Raw genomic sequence first — 17,063 nt, forward strand, 5'->3', positions numbered from 1 at the left:
TCGCCCTTTCTGCTATGGCCTCTTCGAGCGTCTGCCTAGCGGGCGTCGCCTCGATCATTGTTGCGTCCGCGCTCGGCGGACGTTCGTACACCATGAAAACTTTTCTCTTCGTCTTCAGGCTGTTTTCGTAGCATTTCCTCGCCTCCTCTTGGTCTGATCTGATGACTATCACCCGGCCACTGAGGTCCGGTAGTTTCATCTTCATGTGACGGGTGGAGGATATTGCACTCAGACGGTTTAACGCCGGTCTGCCCAGCAAAATATTGTAGGCAGAATTAGCGTTCACGACGAGGTACCGAATGCTCTCTGTTCGGGAGGCCTCTCCGTCCGTGAACGTAGTCCTCAGCTCCAGGTACCCCCGGACCTCTATCTGGTTATCCCCGAACCCATACAAACATCCCGTATAGGGACTCAGCAGATCGGGAGACAACCGTAATTTATTAAAGGTTGACAGAAACATGACGTCTGCCGAGCTTCCTTGATCAACAAGCACTCTGTGGACCTTCCTTCCAGCCGTGACGACCGAGATGACAACGGGATCGTTGTCATGGGGCACCACATCTCGGAGGTCTCTTCTTGTGAACACAATATCTGACTCCCAGGGCTTGCCCAAGAGCCTCTCTTCAATTGAATTCACCCCCCTCGCGTATTTCTTCCGCTGGGAGGCGGTGGGTCCTCCGCCGGAAAAACCTCCAGCAATGGTGTGGACCTCGCCAAGCACCGGCGTCTCGTGTACTGGTTCATCCGTCGGCGGCGGCAGGGTGGCGGTCGTAGTGGACTCTGCGACATAATCTTTCAAAAACCCAGTTCTCACCAGCTCATCTAGCTGGTAGCCCAACGACAGGCAATTATCAATTTGGTGCCCGAAAGCCTCGTGGAATTCACACCAAGAGTCTTTACGGGGCCCTAACACCTTGTCGGTCTTCGCCGGTCGCCTCAGCCTCTCGGCTATGTTGGGCACGGCGATCAAATCCTTCAATTCAACCACGAAGTTGTACCTCGTGGTTGAACACAATATCTGACTCCCAGGGCTTGCCCAAGAGCCTCTCTTCAATTGAATTCACCCCCCTCGCGTATTTCTTCCGCTGGGAGGCGGTGGGTCCTCCGCCGGAAAAACCTCCAGCAATGGTGTGGACCTCGCCAAGCACCGGCGTCTCGTGTACTGGTTCATCCGTCGGCGGCGGCAGGGTGGCGGTCGTAGTGGACTCTGCGACATAATCTTTCAAAAACCCAGTTCTCACCAGCTCATCTAGCTGGTAGCCCAACGACAGGCAATTATCAATTTGGTGCCCGAAAGCCTCGTGGAATTCACACCAAGAGTCTTTACGGGGCCCTAACACCTTGTCGGTCTTCGCCGGTCGCCTCAGCCTCTCGGCTATGTTGGGCACGGCGATCAAATCCTTCAATTCAACCACGAAGTTGTACCTCGCCGGTCTTGCTCTTTCTCTGGCGGGGCGTTCGCCTCCTGTTGGGCCCCGGGGCTGGGGCTTTCTGGCCTCGTAGGGGCGTCTCGCCTCTGGCTTCTTTCTCCCCGTCGTGGTCTCATTGACTCTAACGGGTTGAACTCGCGCCGGTCCCCTCGGGCGTGAGGGCACGGCACTGGTGCGCTTCACACATACCTCCCCTTCCGAAGCAATATGCTCCACCGCCCTACGCCGTAATTCAGCGAAAGTCCTAGGGCGATTGCGGATAATAGATTCTCCAAAGGGGCCGGGGCATACGCCTTTCACAAATGCGTACACAATCATAGGCTCCTCTGTTGTACCAACCTTCACGACCTGGGCCCCGAAGCGATTGATATACTCCTTCAGGGTCTCCCCCTGATACTGCTTCACGTCAAACAGGTCGTAGGAGACCGGCGGCGGGGCCTTGTTGGCCAAATACTGTTCTCTGAATAACCGCGACAACTGGCGGAAAGATGTGATATGGCCCTCGGGGAGGCTAATGAACCAGTCCATGGCCATCCCGGTCAGGGTGCTCATGAAGAGCTTGCACTTGGCAGCGTCAGAACCGCCTATCAGGACCATCTGTGTGTGAAATGCAGCGAGATGCGTCTCTGGGTCCTCCATCCCAGTGAAGATTACCTTGGGTCCCGCGAACGTGTTCGGGATCGCTGCATCTAGGATCTCCTGCGAGAAAGGAGTGGAAAACTCCCTTGGTGGGGAATGGTTCTCCGTCTCGTCCTGTCCAGGCCGCCTCCGATCGTTTCTCAGGCCCTGGCGCAACTCCTCATTCACACGGTGGAGCTCTTCGTTGCGCTCATGCGAGGCGTCAAGATCTGCCTGCATGCGCTCCTGCTCCATCTTCGAATCCGCCATGTCCTGCTGCAGCCCCCTCATTATTTCCTTGACCTGCTGCATGGATAGGTCTGCTGGGGCTGCGCGCGCTGCTCTTCGTCTGGTGGGGGCCATTGTCACTCCAACCTCCTTCAACGTTACTGTAGCTTGGTAAATTTTCCTCGAACTTGTGATGGGACTAATGTTTTATATCGAGCCCCACGGTGGGCGCCAAATGTTCCGTCCGGTTGACCGGGACGTCTTCGTGCGCGACCTCAACCGTCAGCTAAGGACTCCTTCCCACTGATTGCCTGTGAATTCCTGCAAAAAAGAGGACAAAGAGGCGCCCTAGCGGCCGTTTGCACTCCGACGCTCAAGTCAGCCAGCAAGAAACACCAAAACTGTCCACCCACGTATCTGAGCACCGCGTGTGGCACTCCGAAGGTGGTAAAAGAAACTGTGTATGTGTGTGTGTGCTGTCTCCTTTAGGCAAAAATATTCTTCAGTCACTTGTTCGTAACCTTAAAATACGGGCAAGCCACCAAAGAGTTTTTCCTAAATTTGCCAAAGGTTCCAACCCTTTTTCCGACATTCTCAGCGCTATTTAAACTGCCCAGCATTTAAAGCGCCTTAAAGCGCTTTTAATCTCAAACGTAACGCACTCATTAAAGCGCTTAATTACGAAACGTAGCGCATTTAAGACGTTGAAACGCTCGGGAGCCCTAATAGTACCTGAATGCTCGAAAGGGAAACTGTATTGAATATCTTTAATTACCTGGCACCTGACTAAAGGGTGTTTCTATTCCGGCATTGCTGTCTTACACGTGGAGGGCCTCACGACGCCATGACCCCATCTGGGGGCGTTTCTGCCCATCTGGGGACGTTTCTACGTGTGGGTCCTCCTGCCTGGGAGTGCTACTGCGCTAGGGGTGGCTTTTTGGGTGCCAACTCATGCCCCCAAGTATCTAGCCACTTACTCTGAGAGCGTATCTGCCTTCCTCTCGCACCCTGCACCCGATTATCCTGGGCGTGACCTTCCTCTTGGGTCGTATCTGTCCCGAAGGCGTCTCTGGGGCGGCAGGGGTACTCCACGAGTCAGGCTGCCCGTCACTGGTACTATCATTATGGCCTTGAAGCCACCTTTTCCTTCTCTTTATCACTTTCCCGAGATATCGGGACCTGAGGCTTTCCCACGACGTCGCTCCCTCCATGGTCTTTCCTACCCATGGGTATCGGGGAACCACACCGTGATTGCCTTGCTTTTACACTGTTTGATCTGGCGACGCCCTGGTTGGGCGACGCCTTGCCTTGGCGACGCCTTAAACTGTTGGTGTATCTTTCTCTTACCCTTAAACTCATTTACATTTTGTTTTTAACTTTACTGGTATAAACAATCGATTGTTTTTCTGCTGCTTTTCTATTTTATTGATCTTGTTCTTGGCTAACCTGATTTCTGTTCTGGGTTCATACAAAGAATTTTGTTAAACTTTAAAAAGATTTCAAAAACCTCTCTTAAACAATTCACCTCCCCTCTCGTTTAAGGCCATATATTCTAACAGTTATACCTGGGTTATCCTGCTACTATGTATGCCTTGTATGTGCACAAAATCTGTTTTGCAGGATCTATCAAATTCAAAAACGACAACACAAGCAAACGAGGGGGTTGTCTTCATCAAATAGGGGGAGATTGTTGAACAAGGTGCTTTGATGTCTCTAAATCTAAGTGGAATGCATGAAGATCCTTGTTGTTGGTTGTGTGTATGTCTATAAGTAGTTCAATTTGTTAATCCACTCCTTGTGATGATCCAAAGTCAAATGATTCATAATCCTTTTGAAAAAGATATGTTTTTCTAAAGAAAGAGAAAATTCAACCTGTTAAAATGTCGATTCAACCGGTTGTTTTACACTTAGTGGATTTTGAAAAGGATTTGAAAAGTTTGACCTTGTTTGACTTTGCTGTTAAGCCAATTCAACTAGTTGATTTGTGATTTCAATCGATTGATTTTCGAAAAACCTTAACATAACTCAGTTAAGTTGTTTCAATCTGTTTTAAATGATTCAAATTGTTTTTCGTTCTTGAATTAAATGCTTTGACCATCCGATTGAAGTTTAGATTAGTTGGTTTACGCTCCTGGTCATTAACTAAGCAAGAGAGTTTAATTAAAATCAATTTTCAAAGATTTCAAAGAGCTTTGGATCATTCTCAAGTGTGGAATAGGATTCTATGTACTTTAATCTTTGATTTTACCCAGGTGTATTCTATTCCTTTCTTTCTTGATTACTGTAATTCTGTGTGACTTGGAGTGGTGCAGTTTCAGAGGTTGTTCTAAAAATTGTGTGTTGTTTGCCAGAGGTGGTGTGTGTTCTTGAAGGGTTCAAGATCACCACTTTGGTGTGTTGTTTGTAATCAAGGTTTGATTACATAGCGAATTCTCAGTGGTTTTCGAGGACTGGATGTAGCTCTTGGTAAAGAGTGAACCAGTATAAACATTCTGTGTTAATCTCTCTATCCTTACTCTTTTTTCAAAAATTGCTTTAGCTTTGAATTTATAAACTGCTGGTATAAACAACCGGTTGTTTCGCAAAAACAACATGTTGATTTTTGGCAATTAAACTAAAAATAGTTTTCTAATTGGCTTAACTGATTTTTAATTGATTGATTCTTCATTTTCTTTCAATCTACCTTCAATATTTGCAAAAATCTTTCTTAAACAATTCACCCCATCTTATTTAAGTCCTATATTTTTAAACATTACATAATTCTCAGATACTGTTTCTAGTTTTATCACGATTTTGTTTCTTCGTATTTATCATAAGATTTTTTTCCAATTCTGTATTTGAGATATTGTTAATTTTTTCTCTTATTCTTTTCCTCATATATTTTTTTCTATTTTGATTCAAAGAAGCAACTTGGGTTTTCGCACATTAGGCCCACTCACAGTGGTAACCGCTTCATTCAAACCGTGTATCATGAGAAATATTAGACCGTATACTCTAAAAACACAAAATTAACAGAAATAATGGTTAAGATCCAAATAAACCCAATTAGATGAATCTTAATTAAAATAATAAATTTATTCATGATTACAATCCAAGAATATATGATTAAAGTTATTAAGTGGGAATACAATTATTCTCATCAGTGACCCTATTCCATTCGTGAAGAATTAATTTTATTATAGTTCAATAGTACATAATATTTAATCTTCATCACTTATATTTCACAAAATTTCAGCAACATTTCGCATTGGTGTTCAGGTAGCACGAAATAAAAGTAGTGACATAAAATTTTCACAATCAATCAAATATGCACCCGAAGAAGATCAATACAAAATGCAATGAACCAAAATTAAGTAAAATATATGATATGTATACTATCCGTTATGTACTATTGAACTAATAAAAGATGATTGTTCTTCCCAAATTGCCCAAATTGTCTAACCGGACAATTCAAGATTTAATACAATTAATGTGAGGACAACTTCCGCTACTTTTTATATAAAGTTTAGTTTGACGTAAGAAAACTTTTATAATTGAAAAAGTACTAAACAAATAAATGTATTAAATCTCATTTGAAAAACTAAGGATCTCTTAATAAACAAGTCTTACAAAATTTGTTAGTATAATACTTAAAACACGAACTTTCCAAAATCTAACAATATTTGTTGGGATCAAACATCCGAAAACCATTACCAAAATATATTAAACAATTCTAATTATACTTCCAATCTAATATAAATTAATCAATTTTAACTTTAGAATTCTAACTTTACAATTATAACTTAAATATAATTAAATTATAAGTATAATCTAAAATATATCAAATTAATGAAAAATAATAATTGAAAATATTAAAATAAAAAGATAACAGTAAAAATAAAATAAAACTTCCACTACTCTGGTAGTTGTAACAAATATAGTTTCGGAGGCGCGACTCAGGTGGCTGGAGGTCCTGGAGGAGTAAAGAAGGCTACGCTGGTGGAAATTCTTAGAGAATGTAATTATGTCAATAAAGAATACTCAATTAAAAATCCCCGAAAATATCTTGTGTCGGTGATCAATAACAAAATCTTCCTTAACTTTTAGATAAACTAAAATTGAATCTTTAAATCCCCTCTTTCAAACCTAACCTAGCCAAAAATTCACACACCCTTCTTTCTTACAATGAGTATATACTAAGCAAATTATCGAGGAGAGGCAACTCAAGTTAGCAATCTTTGAATTGGGTTTCAAGTTCCTTTATTTCCGCAAAATATTTCTAGCTAAACAAAAGCTCTTGAGAATCTTCTATTGTTAATCCAAAAGAAAGTTTACTAAAAAAATGATAATAATAATCTTTCATTGTTAACCCGAAAGAAAGCGTGGGCTTTTATAAAAGACCAACCATGCATATATAAAATAAACAAAAACGTTTTGTTAACATCCAATGATATCAGGACAGATGTCCCAACACAAGGCTCCCTTGTAGTTTCATGGCAATTACTTGAATTAAACCCCCTTTCTTTTTGCTAATAAATAAATAAAATAAGTAAATAAAATTTGAAGTTATATTAATATGTACACAACAAATGGGTCTCCTATTATTGTCTGTCTAATATTTGAGCCACATCATGTAATAGCCGTTGAATTTCTTTTCCCCCCACACCGACCAAAATCATGCTATTACAACCCATGATAACATTATCCCTTTTCTCTGTCAACTACACCCACAGGGTGGTTTTGAGCTTGCATTTGAATTCAATACATTCAACTATTAATTATCTCATTGTTAATATCATACATAATTATTTTTGTGTTTTATGTACCTCTTAATTATCATGCACTGTTGGGTAACGAAAAATCAGATTTTGAATGACATCCAAGATACCCATTAATGATTTTTTGTAGTTAGAATGTTTGAATTAGATTGTAAAAATTGTTTTAATAGGACAGCAAAAGTTTATGTGCTTTTATTGTAAGAAATGAAGTTAATGACTGTTGTTCCAGCATTATCTGATTTATTGTTAGCTTAATTTATATATTTTTGAAACGGATAGTTGCCTTTTTTTCTTTTCTTTTTTCCTGAAATGTTGTGTGGAAGGAGCGGTTGTTGGGTCCATTTTTGAAAACACACTTCTATTCACCAAGGCTTCTCCAGTACTTCATCATGTCTTCTACTTCCTATATAACCCTCATGCTTTGCTTCCATTTTTTCTCATCAGGTTTTCTTGTTTCTGCGAGGCTTCGAAAACCTCGCAGAACGAAAGAAAGCTCACACTTTGCTTCACAGAAAGTCCTCACTTTTCTTCTCTTTCTCAGTTCCTTCAATATTATAGGAACCCTTTTATCTCAAGTTAGTTAAAACCTTTAGTAATTGTCAATATTTGTTTTTTGTTTGTGGAGTTTGAGAAATGGAGGTACACACTCCAGTTATTCCCAAGAAGCTGTGGAATGTGTTGAGGATCACCTTCTTCATGATCAGGAAGGGTTTGGTGTCAAAGAGGAAGCTGATTATGGACATGAATTTGATGATGAAAAAAGGGAAACTGCTTAGAAAATCTATGAGCAATTTCATGTCATTTCATCATAACCATCATCACTCAAAGAGTTTGGTACGTGGCTATGGCATACAGGAGTATGAATTCTCTTGCAGCAACAGTCCAAATCCTGTTTTTTTCCATGTGCCAAAGAGGAAGCTCCATTTCAACTTCCCTTGCATCAACACCCCAGAGGTTGTTGAGGAATCTATGCCTGTGGTGTTGGTTCCTATGACACCTGAATACACTTTCAAAAACCTTAGGTTTGATGCTTCTGATTTTGCTCCTGGAGAGATGAAGAGCCCCCTCCTCTCACCCTTCTCTGTGAGGATATCCAACTATTCATCTGAGGATGAGAATGAAGAGGGTGGACATCAAGTTGATGATGAGGCTGAGGATTTCATCAAAAGGTTCTATGAACAGCTAAGAATGCAAGGCCGAATGCAGTTGCTGCAGTACCAAGAGATGTAATTTGAAAGGAAAGCATAACTGTGTTGCTTGCTCCTCAACTTGATGCTCATCACCAAGTTAGCTTAGCCAATTCTGGGAATACATGATTTTCTCTTGCTGATCTTTCACCTTTCATTGTTTTCCCAGGAAATTTGGCTGTTCTGTTTGTGGTCCTCGAACTATAGTTGATCCTCGCTGTAAAGTTTTTGAGCATTGGATGTACTTTCATCTGTGATTCTATTGGACTTCATATTACAAAATTCAATTTTCATGTTTTCTTGGTAACATGTATGCAGCATATTCATGTTGTGTGGTGTGTAATAAAAAGATATGCAGAAGGTTGGTCTGTACCTTTCTCCATTCTGCTTTGGTGTTACATCATTTGTAGGTGTGGTGGTGGACCCTTTGGAATAATATTGCTTTTTCCTTTCTCAGATATATGTTAGTTTAGGCTTTCTGAACTCACCCACCAACACCACATTCACAACTACCATTTGCACTTTTGCTATTTTGAGGTGTGTAAAACACTATTTCCACTCTTCATTCACTCCAAATTCAAATATGCAATTACTATTCCTTTTGGTTATATTCAAAAGTTCTAATCAACAAATAGGTGATCTAACTAGTATTAAACTTGGTTCTTTCAAAACTTGATGAGATAAGAAATCCCACTGATATTTCTAACCCAAAAATATTCTGATCAACAGCACGGTTATGAAAATGTATTCAATGTTCTGAATTGGATTATAAGCGGATGTGTATTATATGAAACTATGCTGAAGAATGTGAAAACTGGTTTGCAATTGCAGAGTATGCTTTAAATTATCTGCCATTTTTTGGTTATTTTAGATATCTCAGGGTGTGTTATTTGATACAAGGTACCTTCGATTATTTCTTACATTAAAACGCATAAAGTTTAAACTTCTTATTTCTTACCTTAAAATGCTTAAATATCAATCTAATAAAGTTTAATCGGCAAATCAAACACACATTCAATATAAAGAAAACAAGTATATATGACCATTGGTGTAGAGGACAATGATTGTTGTAAAGCTTACACGATGAAGGTCACGAAGGCTTATATTGATCTATTATAATCAACGTTTCAAAGATATTTATTGGCTCTTCATTGGTCTGTCTCTTATGACTTGTCGTAAATGTTGGATCAAAATTGGATAGTTGTGAATTCAATCATACCCGTGATATGAAAGAACTTCTAAATTTCAATGCTTGCACAATGTTAATAATCTTTAGTGGGGCATGCAATGATACAACACATACATGAAAATATGGCAAACTACAACTTATTCAATTGATCTTAGAATCACAAGCAAACCCCACTCCATTGCAAGTGTCTGATATCCATGTCAGCAAACAAATGAATATGGTCAAGGTATGAAAGCTACATATGCAGAGTAAAGAAAAGAACCAACATGCAAGGGAAAGCAGTGAAAGGGAAAATCTAGATATAGAAGGAGAGAAAAGCAAAACTTTGATTATAAAGTGAAAGTGAGTTATAAACAACAAAAAGCCTAAAAAATCAAGTGTGTAAATCAGAAAAAAAAAGCAAAAAAACATATTTAGCTCTAGCATAAAATGCTAAGCAAAAAGAATTCAAATGGAAAAACAAAGATGTTGACACTATAGAAAATCATTAAATAGAAACCAATCACTACAAGAAAAAGTGTTTTTATAAACTAAAATTTTGGTTTCTAAAATGATAAAATTAGTCACTAACTTAATTAGAGACTAATTTAGAAACTAATAGTCTTAAGTGGATAAAATCATGGTTACTAATTTTAGATACCAATGACCAAATATATAGAAACTAATTTAGTGACCAATTATATAGAAACCAAATTAATAATCAATTTCGTTGAAACCAATTTAGTGACCAAAATATATAGAAACTCATTTAGTGACCAAATATGTAAATACTAAAAAATGGTCACTATATTAGTTTCTAAATAATATAATTTGTTATAAAATATTATTTTATTTACCTACTTACTCTTTCATATTTTGTATTTATTTGTATATTTAAATTCACTAATTTTAAAATAAATTTATAGAGTTCGTCAACTCAAAACAATTATTTTCAGAATCCAAATATAGTTAGAAGTGAGAATATTTTTTCAAATTTTACAAGAAACTTTTTTTTATGAATTATGATTGTGAACTAAGATTGTAGTAGAAACTAGAAGATAATCGCATAAATCCAAGTAGAAATTATTTTACTATCACAGTTGTTTGAAATAATTGTATTATAAGGTAAATAAATATATACATTAATAATCCATGAATAACATCACATATTCACATATTCTTTTTGCAGTGCTTTCAAAATACCATAAAACATGAAAAAAAGTATGACATTGATTCCTCCACTTCTACATTTACCCTCTTCAGGATTAGAGAACTTGCTAAGATTTTGAGCACAAACAACACACATCCTAGCAACTCCACTTCTGCATTTACCCTCTTCAGGATTAGAGAACTTGCTAAGATTTTGAGTACAAACAACACACATCCTAGCAACTCCACTTCTGCATTTACCCTCTCCAGGATTAGAGAACTTGCTAAAGATTTTGAGCACAAGCAACACACATCCTAGCAGCTCCACTTCTGCATTTACCCTCTTCAGCATTAGAGAACTTGCTAAGATTTTGAGCACAAGCAACACACATCCTAGCAGTCCTGGCTTCAAATGCTTCCAACACAACATTAGGCTTCAACCAATCCTCATATGCAAGGAATAAAACAAGTATAATATTACAACTCATAGTTAGTACTAGAAAAATTAAATAAAGCCATATTTGATTTGGATATCATGAAACTGATCTGGTTAGAGTAGGCATAATCTCCAGTTTCATTATTATACCCATTTTAACATCAGAATGGTATTGCATCAGTTGTTCCATTCGAGCCATATAAGTTGTAGTACCAACAGGATGCATTATTTAACATTTAACAAACCTGTAAAAGCAGCACAATTTTTCACCCTCATAAGTGCATGCAGGAACATAAACAAGCAAATAACTCATGGAGACCACTGCTACAAAGGTAACCATGACCACAACATAACTTACGGCATTCTTCAATTCCATCCTACAAATTTAAGTTAATTTGACTTTAATCGAGCATAAAAGTTCAGAGTTACATAGTGATGTTATAAGGATAACATAAAAGGATTTGAGGATAATAACACAATGGCAACAACAGAAACACTTCGTCCATCTATATGCAAGGATTACTCATCCAGTCAATTATCCCACACACACATAGATGACTGAACAACTCATTAATGACAATATATTGCATTACTGAAATTCAGAGATATTAAACTGCAAATGAAACCTCCCTTCCCTTAATCAACTTGCCCTTTTCATCACCTGCTAATGTATAAATTGTCTAATATTCCCATATATCACTAAAAGCTTTAAATGCTTCTATGTTTTTACTTGTGGCATTTTAATCTTAAACATGTAATTCCTAGTTTCAATATTTTCCCTACGGATCCTGGCTGTATTTCCAAGTGCTTATTATATTACCTTATAAATGATATTATAATATTGTACAATAAATAAACCATGAACATTTACTAATGACAACTCAAGGTATGGAAATCTTTTTCTTTGATTGATAGCTAAAAATGGAACTTGCAGATGCTATTATAGGTACCTAAGTTTAACATCAATTATGGATGCTAACTTGTTCAAATAGCTTTTTTGGTTGGTACCATATGGAGTTATCTGATTTTGTTTGCAGGCACTTGATATGATACAGGGGAAGAACAATATGCTCTTAATGGATTCGCATTTGGAGGGAAAGTTTTCAACAGGAGCTCTGCCAATAGTTGGAGATATTCGGTTCACATTCTGTGGGCTCTTTAAAGACCCACTTGTGGCATTTATCAGATGCAACTTTCCCCATCAACCTGTTCCAAAATCCAAATCTAAGTTTATTGTACACACACATTCTCTCTCTCACACACACATTTTTTTTTCTCTTTTCCTTCCATCCTATACACCCCATGTGGATACGAAGATCGGTGTTCTAAATATTAATCATTGGGAACAATTTATTCATGATCAGTTGAAGATCATTTGAGGTCACGTACACTAAAAAAATTATTTCCAGTCACATGCACAAAATAGGAGCTTGAATTGCAGTATGTATGGCAATGTTCCCTACAAGGAACTAGAATAAAGAAACTCACAAGTCCATAGCGCAATAGTAGTTCAGCCCACCAGTGAAGCCTTTCTGTTCAAATTTGCTGGCATAATAATTGACATCTTCTTCAGACAACCACGATGGTAGAGCAACATGAAAGTCAGGTGAACCTCCAAATACTATCTCCTTAGGTGCATTAGGTGGACGTGGATAACGAGAAGCAAGAAATTTCTTTATTATCCTGGCAGCACCAACACGAGCAAATTCCTCTTCAACCTCCCCAGGTTTCTGATGGGAAATTCAACACAATAAAACTCAATTCAACCAGAGTTAATAAGCAGCGGATAATAATTTCCCCAACTCGCAAGAATCTGTGAGGAGCAATAACAAATAATCGCAACAACAAAAATACACTTCAGGAAGACACAGAAATTTTAATGTGGAAAACCTTCTCAATGTGAGAAGTAAAAATCACGGGTACAAGCCAGTCAGTCAAACACCACTATGATCAAATTAGGTTACACAGAGTCTCAAATTACAGCACAACTCGTGCTCAATAATCAGCCAAATATTACAGAATAGGAATCCAGAAAGTTCATAAACAGCAGTTACCGTATGCGGCCTATAACTCACTGTTCCAGTGACTTTTCACCGATCCGAACAATACAATTGAAGCTCCACGAGTTGTGAACCTTCTGTCAAAATTTCAGCTCGATCCAACGGTGGACGAAGCAGCAGCGACGATCCGAAAATTCTCGTACTCAAGAAAAACGCAGAAAACGCTGCTGCGGTGTGAGACTGATTTCTCACTTCTAAATCAACTTCTCAAAGATCCGAACGGTCAGATTGTTGTACCTCACGTTGTGAACCTGCTGTCAAAGTTTCAGCCCGATCCAACGGTGAACAAAGCGGCGGCGGTGGCCGGAAGTTGCTGACAAAACTTCCTCCTTTTCTCTGTTTCACTCTCACTCTCTATTTCACTCTCTATAGATGGCACACTGCTGGCACACACTCAAGCTGTCTCTGCCCCTGCTGATGGCTCTCTCCAAGAGTGTCTCTAGATAGCTCTCTCTACTCTCTCTAGGTCTCCTTGACTGCACTCTCACACAATGAAAAATTATAAGCAAATGAAAACTAACCTAATTTCACAATGGGTTGGGCCTCCACATAGGAAGTGAGCCCAAACCCATGTTCCTCGTCTTGTGACATCCGATGTTCCTCTTTAGCGTCATCAATAGGAACATCAAAAGCATCTCCAAGTTGCTGATCATCAACATCATCATGTTGTTCATCACTCTGAACTGGATCGACATTAGACAATCTATTATCTGTCTCAAATGTCGTCTTCTCTGTCTTATCAATATCTTCAATGGTTTGATCTTCCATGAACTTCACATCATGGCTTCTCACTGCCTTCTTCTCAACAAGATCAAAGAACTTGTAGCCAAATTCATCCTGACCATAACCAATGAAGATGCACTGCCTTGTCTTCGCGTCCAACTTGGATCTCTCATCCTTAGGAACATGCACATATGCTTTACAACCGAAGACTCGCAAATGATCATACTTGACATTCTTGCCAAACCAAACCTTGTCTGGCACCTCAACATTCAAAGCAATTGCAGGACCCAAATTAATAACATGCACTGCAGTGTACAATGCCTCACCCCAAAAGTGCTTAGGCAACTTTGCTTCAGAAAGCATACACCTGACTCTTTCTATCAGTGTCATGTTCATCCTTTCTGCTAAGCCATTCAGCTGAGGAGTTTTAGGAGGAGTCTTTTCATGTTTGATACCGTGTTGCTTGCAATAAGCATCGAACAGTCCACAATACTCACCACCACTGTCAGTACGAATGCATTTTAGCTTCTTGCTTGACTGTCTCTCAACCAAAACATGGAATTCTTTGAATTTTTCTAGGACTTGGTCTTTTGTCTTCAAAACATAAACCCAAAGTTTCCTAGAACAATCATCAATAAAGGTAGCAAAGTAAAGTGCACCACTATATGACTTTACCTTCAATGGGCCACAAACATCAGAATGCACCAATTCAAACAACTCTGACTTCTTTGAGGGAGGATGCTTCTTGAAGGATACTCTGGTCTGCTTACTAGCCATGCAATGAGAACATTTCTCCAACTCTGCACTCTTCAATCCCGGAAGCACATCCTTTTTGGCTAAACAATTCAGCCCCTTCTCACTGATATGACTAAGCCTTTGGTGCCACAAAGAAGCGTCCATATCCATGGCGTTCACACTGTCTTTAGCAACCAATGCTTTTGTCTAATACAGTTTACTGATTCTCTCCCCTTTGGCCACGATGAGATTACCTCTGGAGAGTTTCCACTTTCCTGAACCAAAGTGATTTTCAAAAGCATTATCATCAAGCATCTGCACAGAAAGAAAATTAAAGCGAATATCTGGAGCATGTTTGACTCCTCTGAGCAACAACTGCATTCCCATATTGGTCTGGAAGAAAACATCACCCATACCAATTACCTTGGACACACCATCATTACCCATCTTCAACACTCCAAAATCACCAGAAGTGTAAGATGTGAAGAACTCTTTCCTTGGTGTAACATGCAGTGTAGCACCACTATCAATTGTCCACATGCTCTCATCTGATACAAGATTAACTGAATCATGACCCCGGAGAATAACAAGATCATCATCACAGGTAGCAGTAGAAACATGATCATCATTGTAATGATATTTTTCCTTCTGCTTCCCTTTCTTATCCTTGTTCTCTCTTTTCCATATAAAACTATTTCTTTGAATGTGCCCTGTTTTGTGACAATAATGACACTCCACATTCTTGTATCTGGTCTTGGATTTACTTCTGTTGTTCTGTCTACTCCTTTTCAATTCCTTTCTCTGGCTTCTCCCCCTATTTTCAGTGACAAGTACTTCGGAATGAGATGAAGTACCATGTGCCTTCCTTCTCATCTCCTCATTAAGAACACTACCCTTGACACTTTCCAAGGAGACAACACCATCCGAGGATGAGTTTGTAATTGAAACCCGAAATGTTTCCCAATAATCTGGTAGAGTATTCAGTAGCCATAATCCCAAAACTTCGTCATCAAACTTGATGCCCATTTCTGACAATTGATCTCGGAGCCCCTGAAAATCATTTAAGTGATCTGAAATAGAAGTGTTCTCCTTGTACCTCAAATTCATCAAGGAATTCAACAAGTTTAATTTATTGTTCCATGTACTAGAGGTATACAAAGTCTCAATCTTCTTCCACAAGGATTTTGCATCTTCCTCATTAGCAATGTGATTATAAACATTGTCTTCAACATACTGACGAATAAAACCACAAAACCTGCTGATGCTCAAACTTCCAATCCTCATCAGTCTTGTCTTTTGGCTTTTCAGTAGCAAACACAGGAAGATGCAATTTCTTCACAAATAACAAATCCTTCATTTTTCTCTTCCACAAGTGATAATTAGTGTCGTTCAAACAAATCATCTTATTTGTTTTTGCCTCCATCATTCCAGCAGTCCAATAACTCCAACCAAAGAGCTCTGATACCACTCTGATGGGAAATTCAACACAATAAAACTCAATTCAACCAGAGTTAATAAGCAGCGGATAATAATTTCCCCAACTCGCAAGAATCTGTGAGGAGCAATAACAAATAATCGCAGCAACAAAAATACACTTTAGGAAGACACAGGAATTTTAACGTGGAAAACCTTGTTAATGTGACGGGCACAAGCCAGTCAGTCAAACTCCACTATGATGAAATTAGGTTACACAGAGAGTCTCAAATTACAGCACAACTCGTGCTCAATGATCAGCCAAATATTACAGAATAAGAATCCAGAAAGTTCATAAACAGCAGTTACCGTATGCGGCCTATAACTCACTGTTCCGGTGACTTTTCACCGATCCGAACGATCCAATTGAAGCTCCACGAGTTATGAACCTGCTGTCAAAATTTCAGCCCGATCCAACGGTGCACGAAGTGGCAACGGCGATCCGAAAATTATCGTTCTTAAGAAAAATGCAGAAAACGCTGTTGTGGAATGAGACTGATTTCTCACTGCTCAATCAACTTCTCAAAGATCCGAACGGTCAGATTGTTGTACCTCACGTTGTGAACCTGCTGTCAAAGTTTCAGCCCGATCCAACGGTGAACAAAGCAGTGGTCGGAAGTTGTTGACGAAACTTCACTCTCTATTTCACTCTCTATATATGGCACATTGTTGTGTCTCTGCCCCTGCTGATGGCTCTCTCCAAGAGTGTCTCTAGATAGCTCTCTTTACTCTCTCTATGCCTCCTTGACTGCCCTCTCACACAATGAAAAATTAGAAGCAAATGAAAATTAACCTAATTTCACAATGGGCCTCCACATAGGAAGTAACCCAAACCCAACAGTTTCTGCAGCACAACATTACATCTTAACTTCACTCCTAATCAATTTAACAAACATGTTATCTGCAGTTTCAACCAAAACATGACAAATTGATAACAGATCAAAAGTGATTCACATTCTCATCAACAAAACGCAAAACCAGAAATAATATGCGAAAACGAAATTATCGAAGAAGAACATGAAAATTACCTTGAGAAAACAAATTCTCGGATTTTGATTCACCAAACCAACTCAATCGCGATTCAAACAAAATCATTGGA

General features: G+C 39.2%; 1 protein-coding gene across 1 annotated transcript; it reads left to right on the forward strand.

Annotated features, from left to right (window-relative positions):
• The first annotated feature begins 7,344 nt into the window (after nucleotides 1-7,344).
• Nucleotides 7,345-8,618, forward strand: LOC137837232 (uncharacterized). The gene has a single exon (XM_068646170.2). It carries the CDS (start codon nucleotides 7,667-7,669, stop codon nucleotides 8,261-8,263), a length of 597 nt encoding a protein of 198 aa, XP_068502271.1. The 5' UTR covers nucleotides 7,345-7,666; the 3' UTR covers nucleotides 8,264-8,618.
• Nucleotides 8,619-17,063: the final 8,445 nt, after the last annotated feature.

Source organism: Phaseolus vulgaris, chromosome 4 (assembly GCF_051622355.1).
Source record: "Phaseolus vulgaris cultivar YP4 chromosome 4, ASM5162235v1, whole genome shotgun sequence".
Lineage (NCBI taxonomy): Eukaryota > Viridiplantae > Streptophyta > Magnoliopsida > Fabales > Fabaceae > Phaseolus > Phaseolus vulgaris.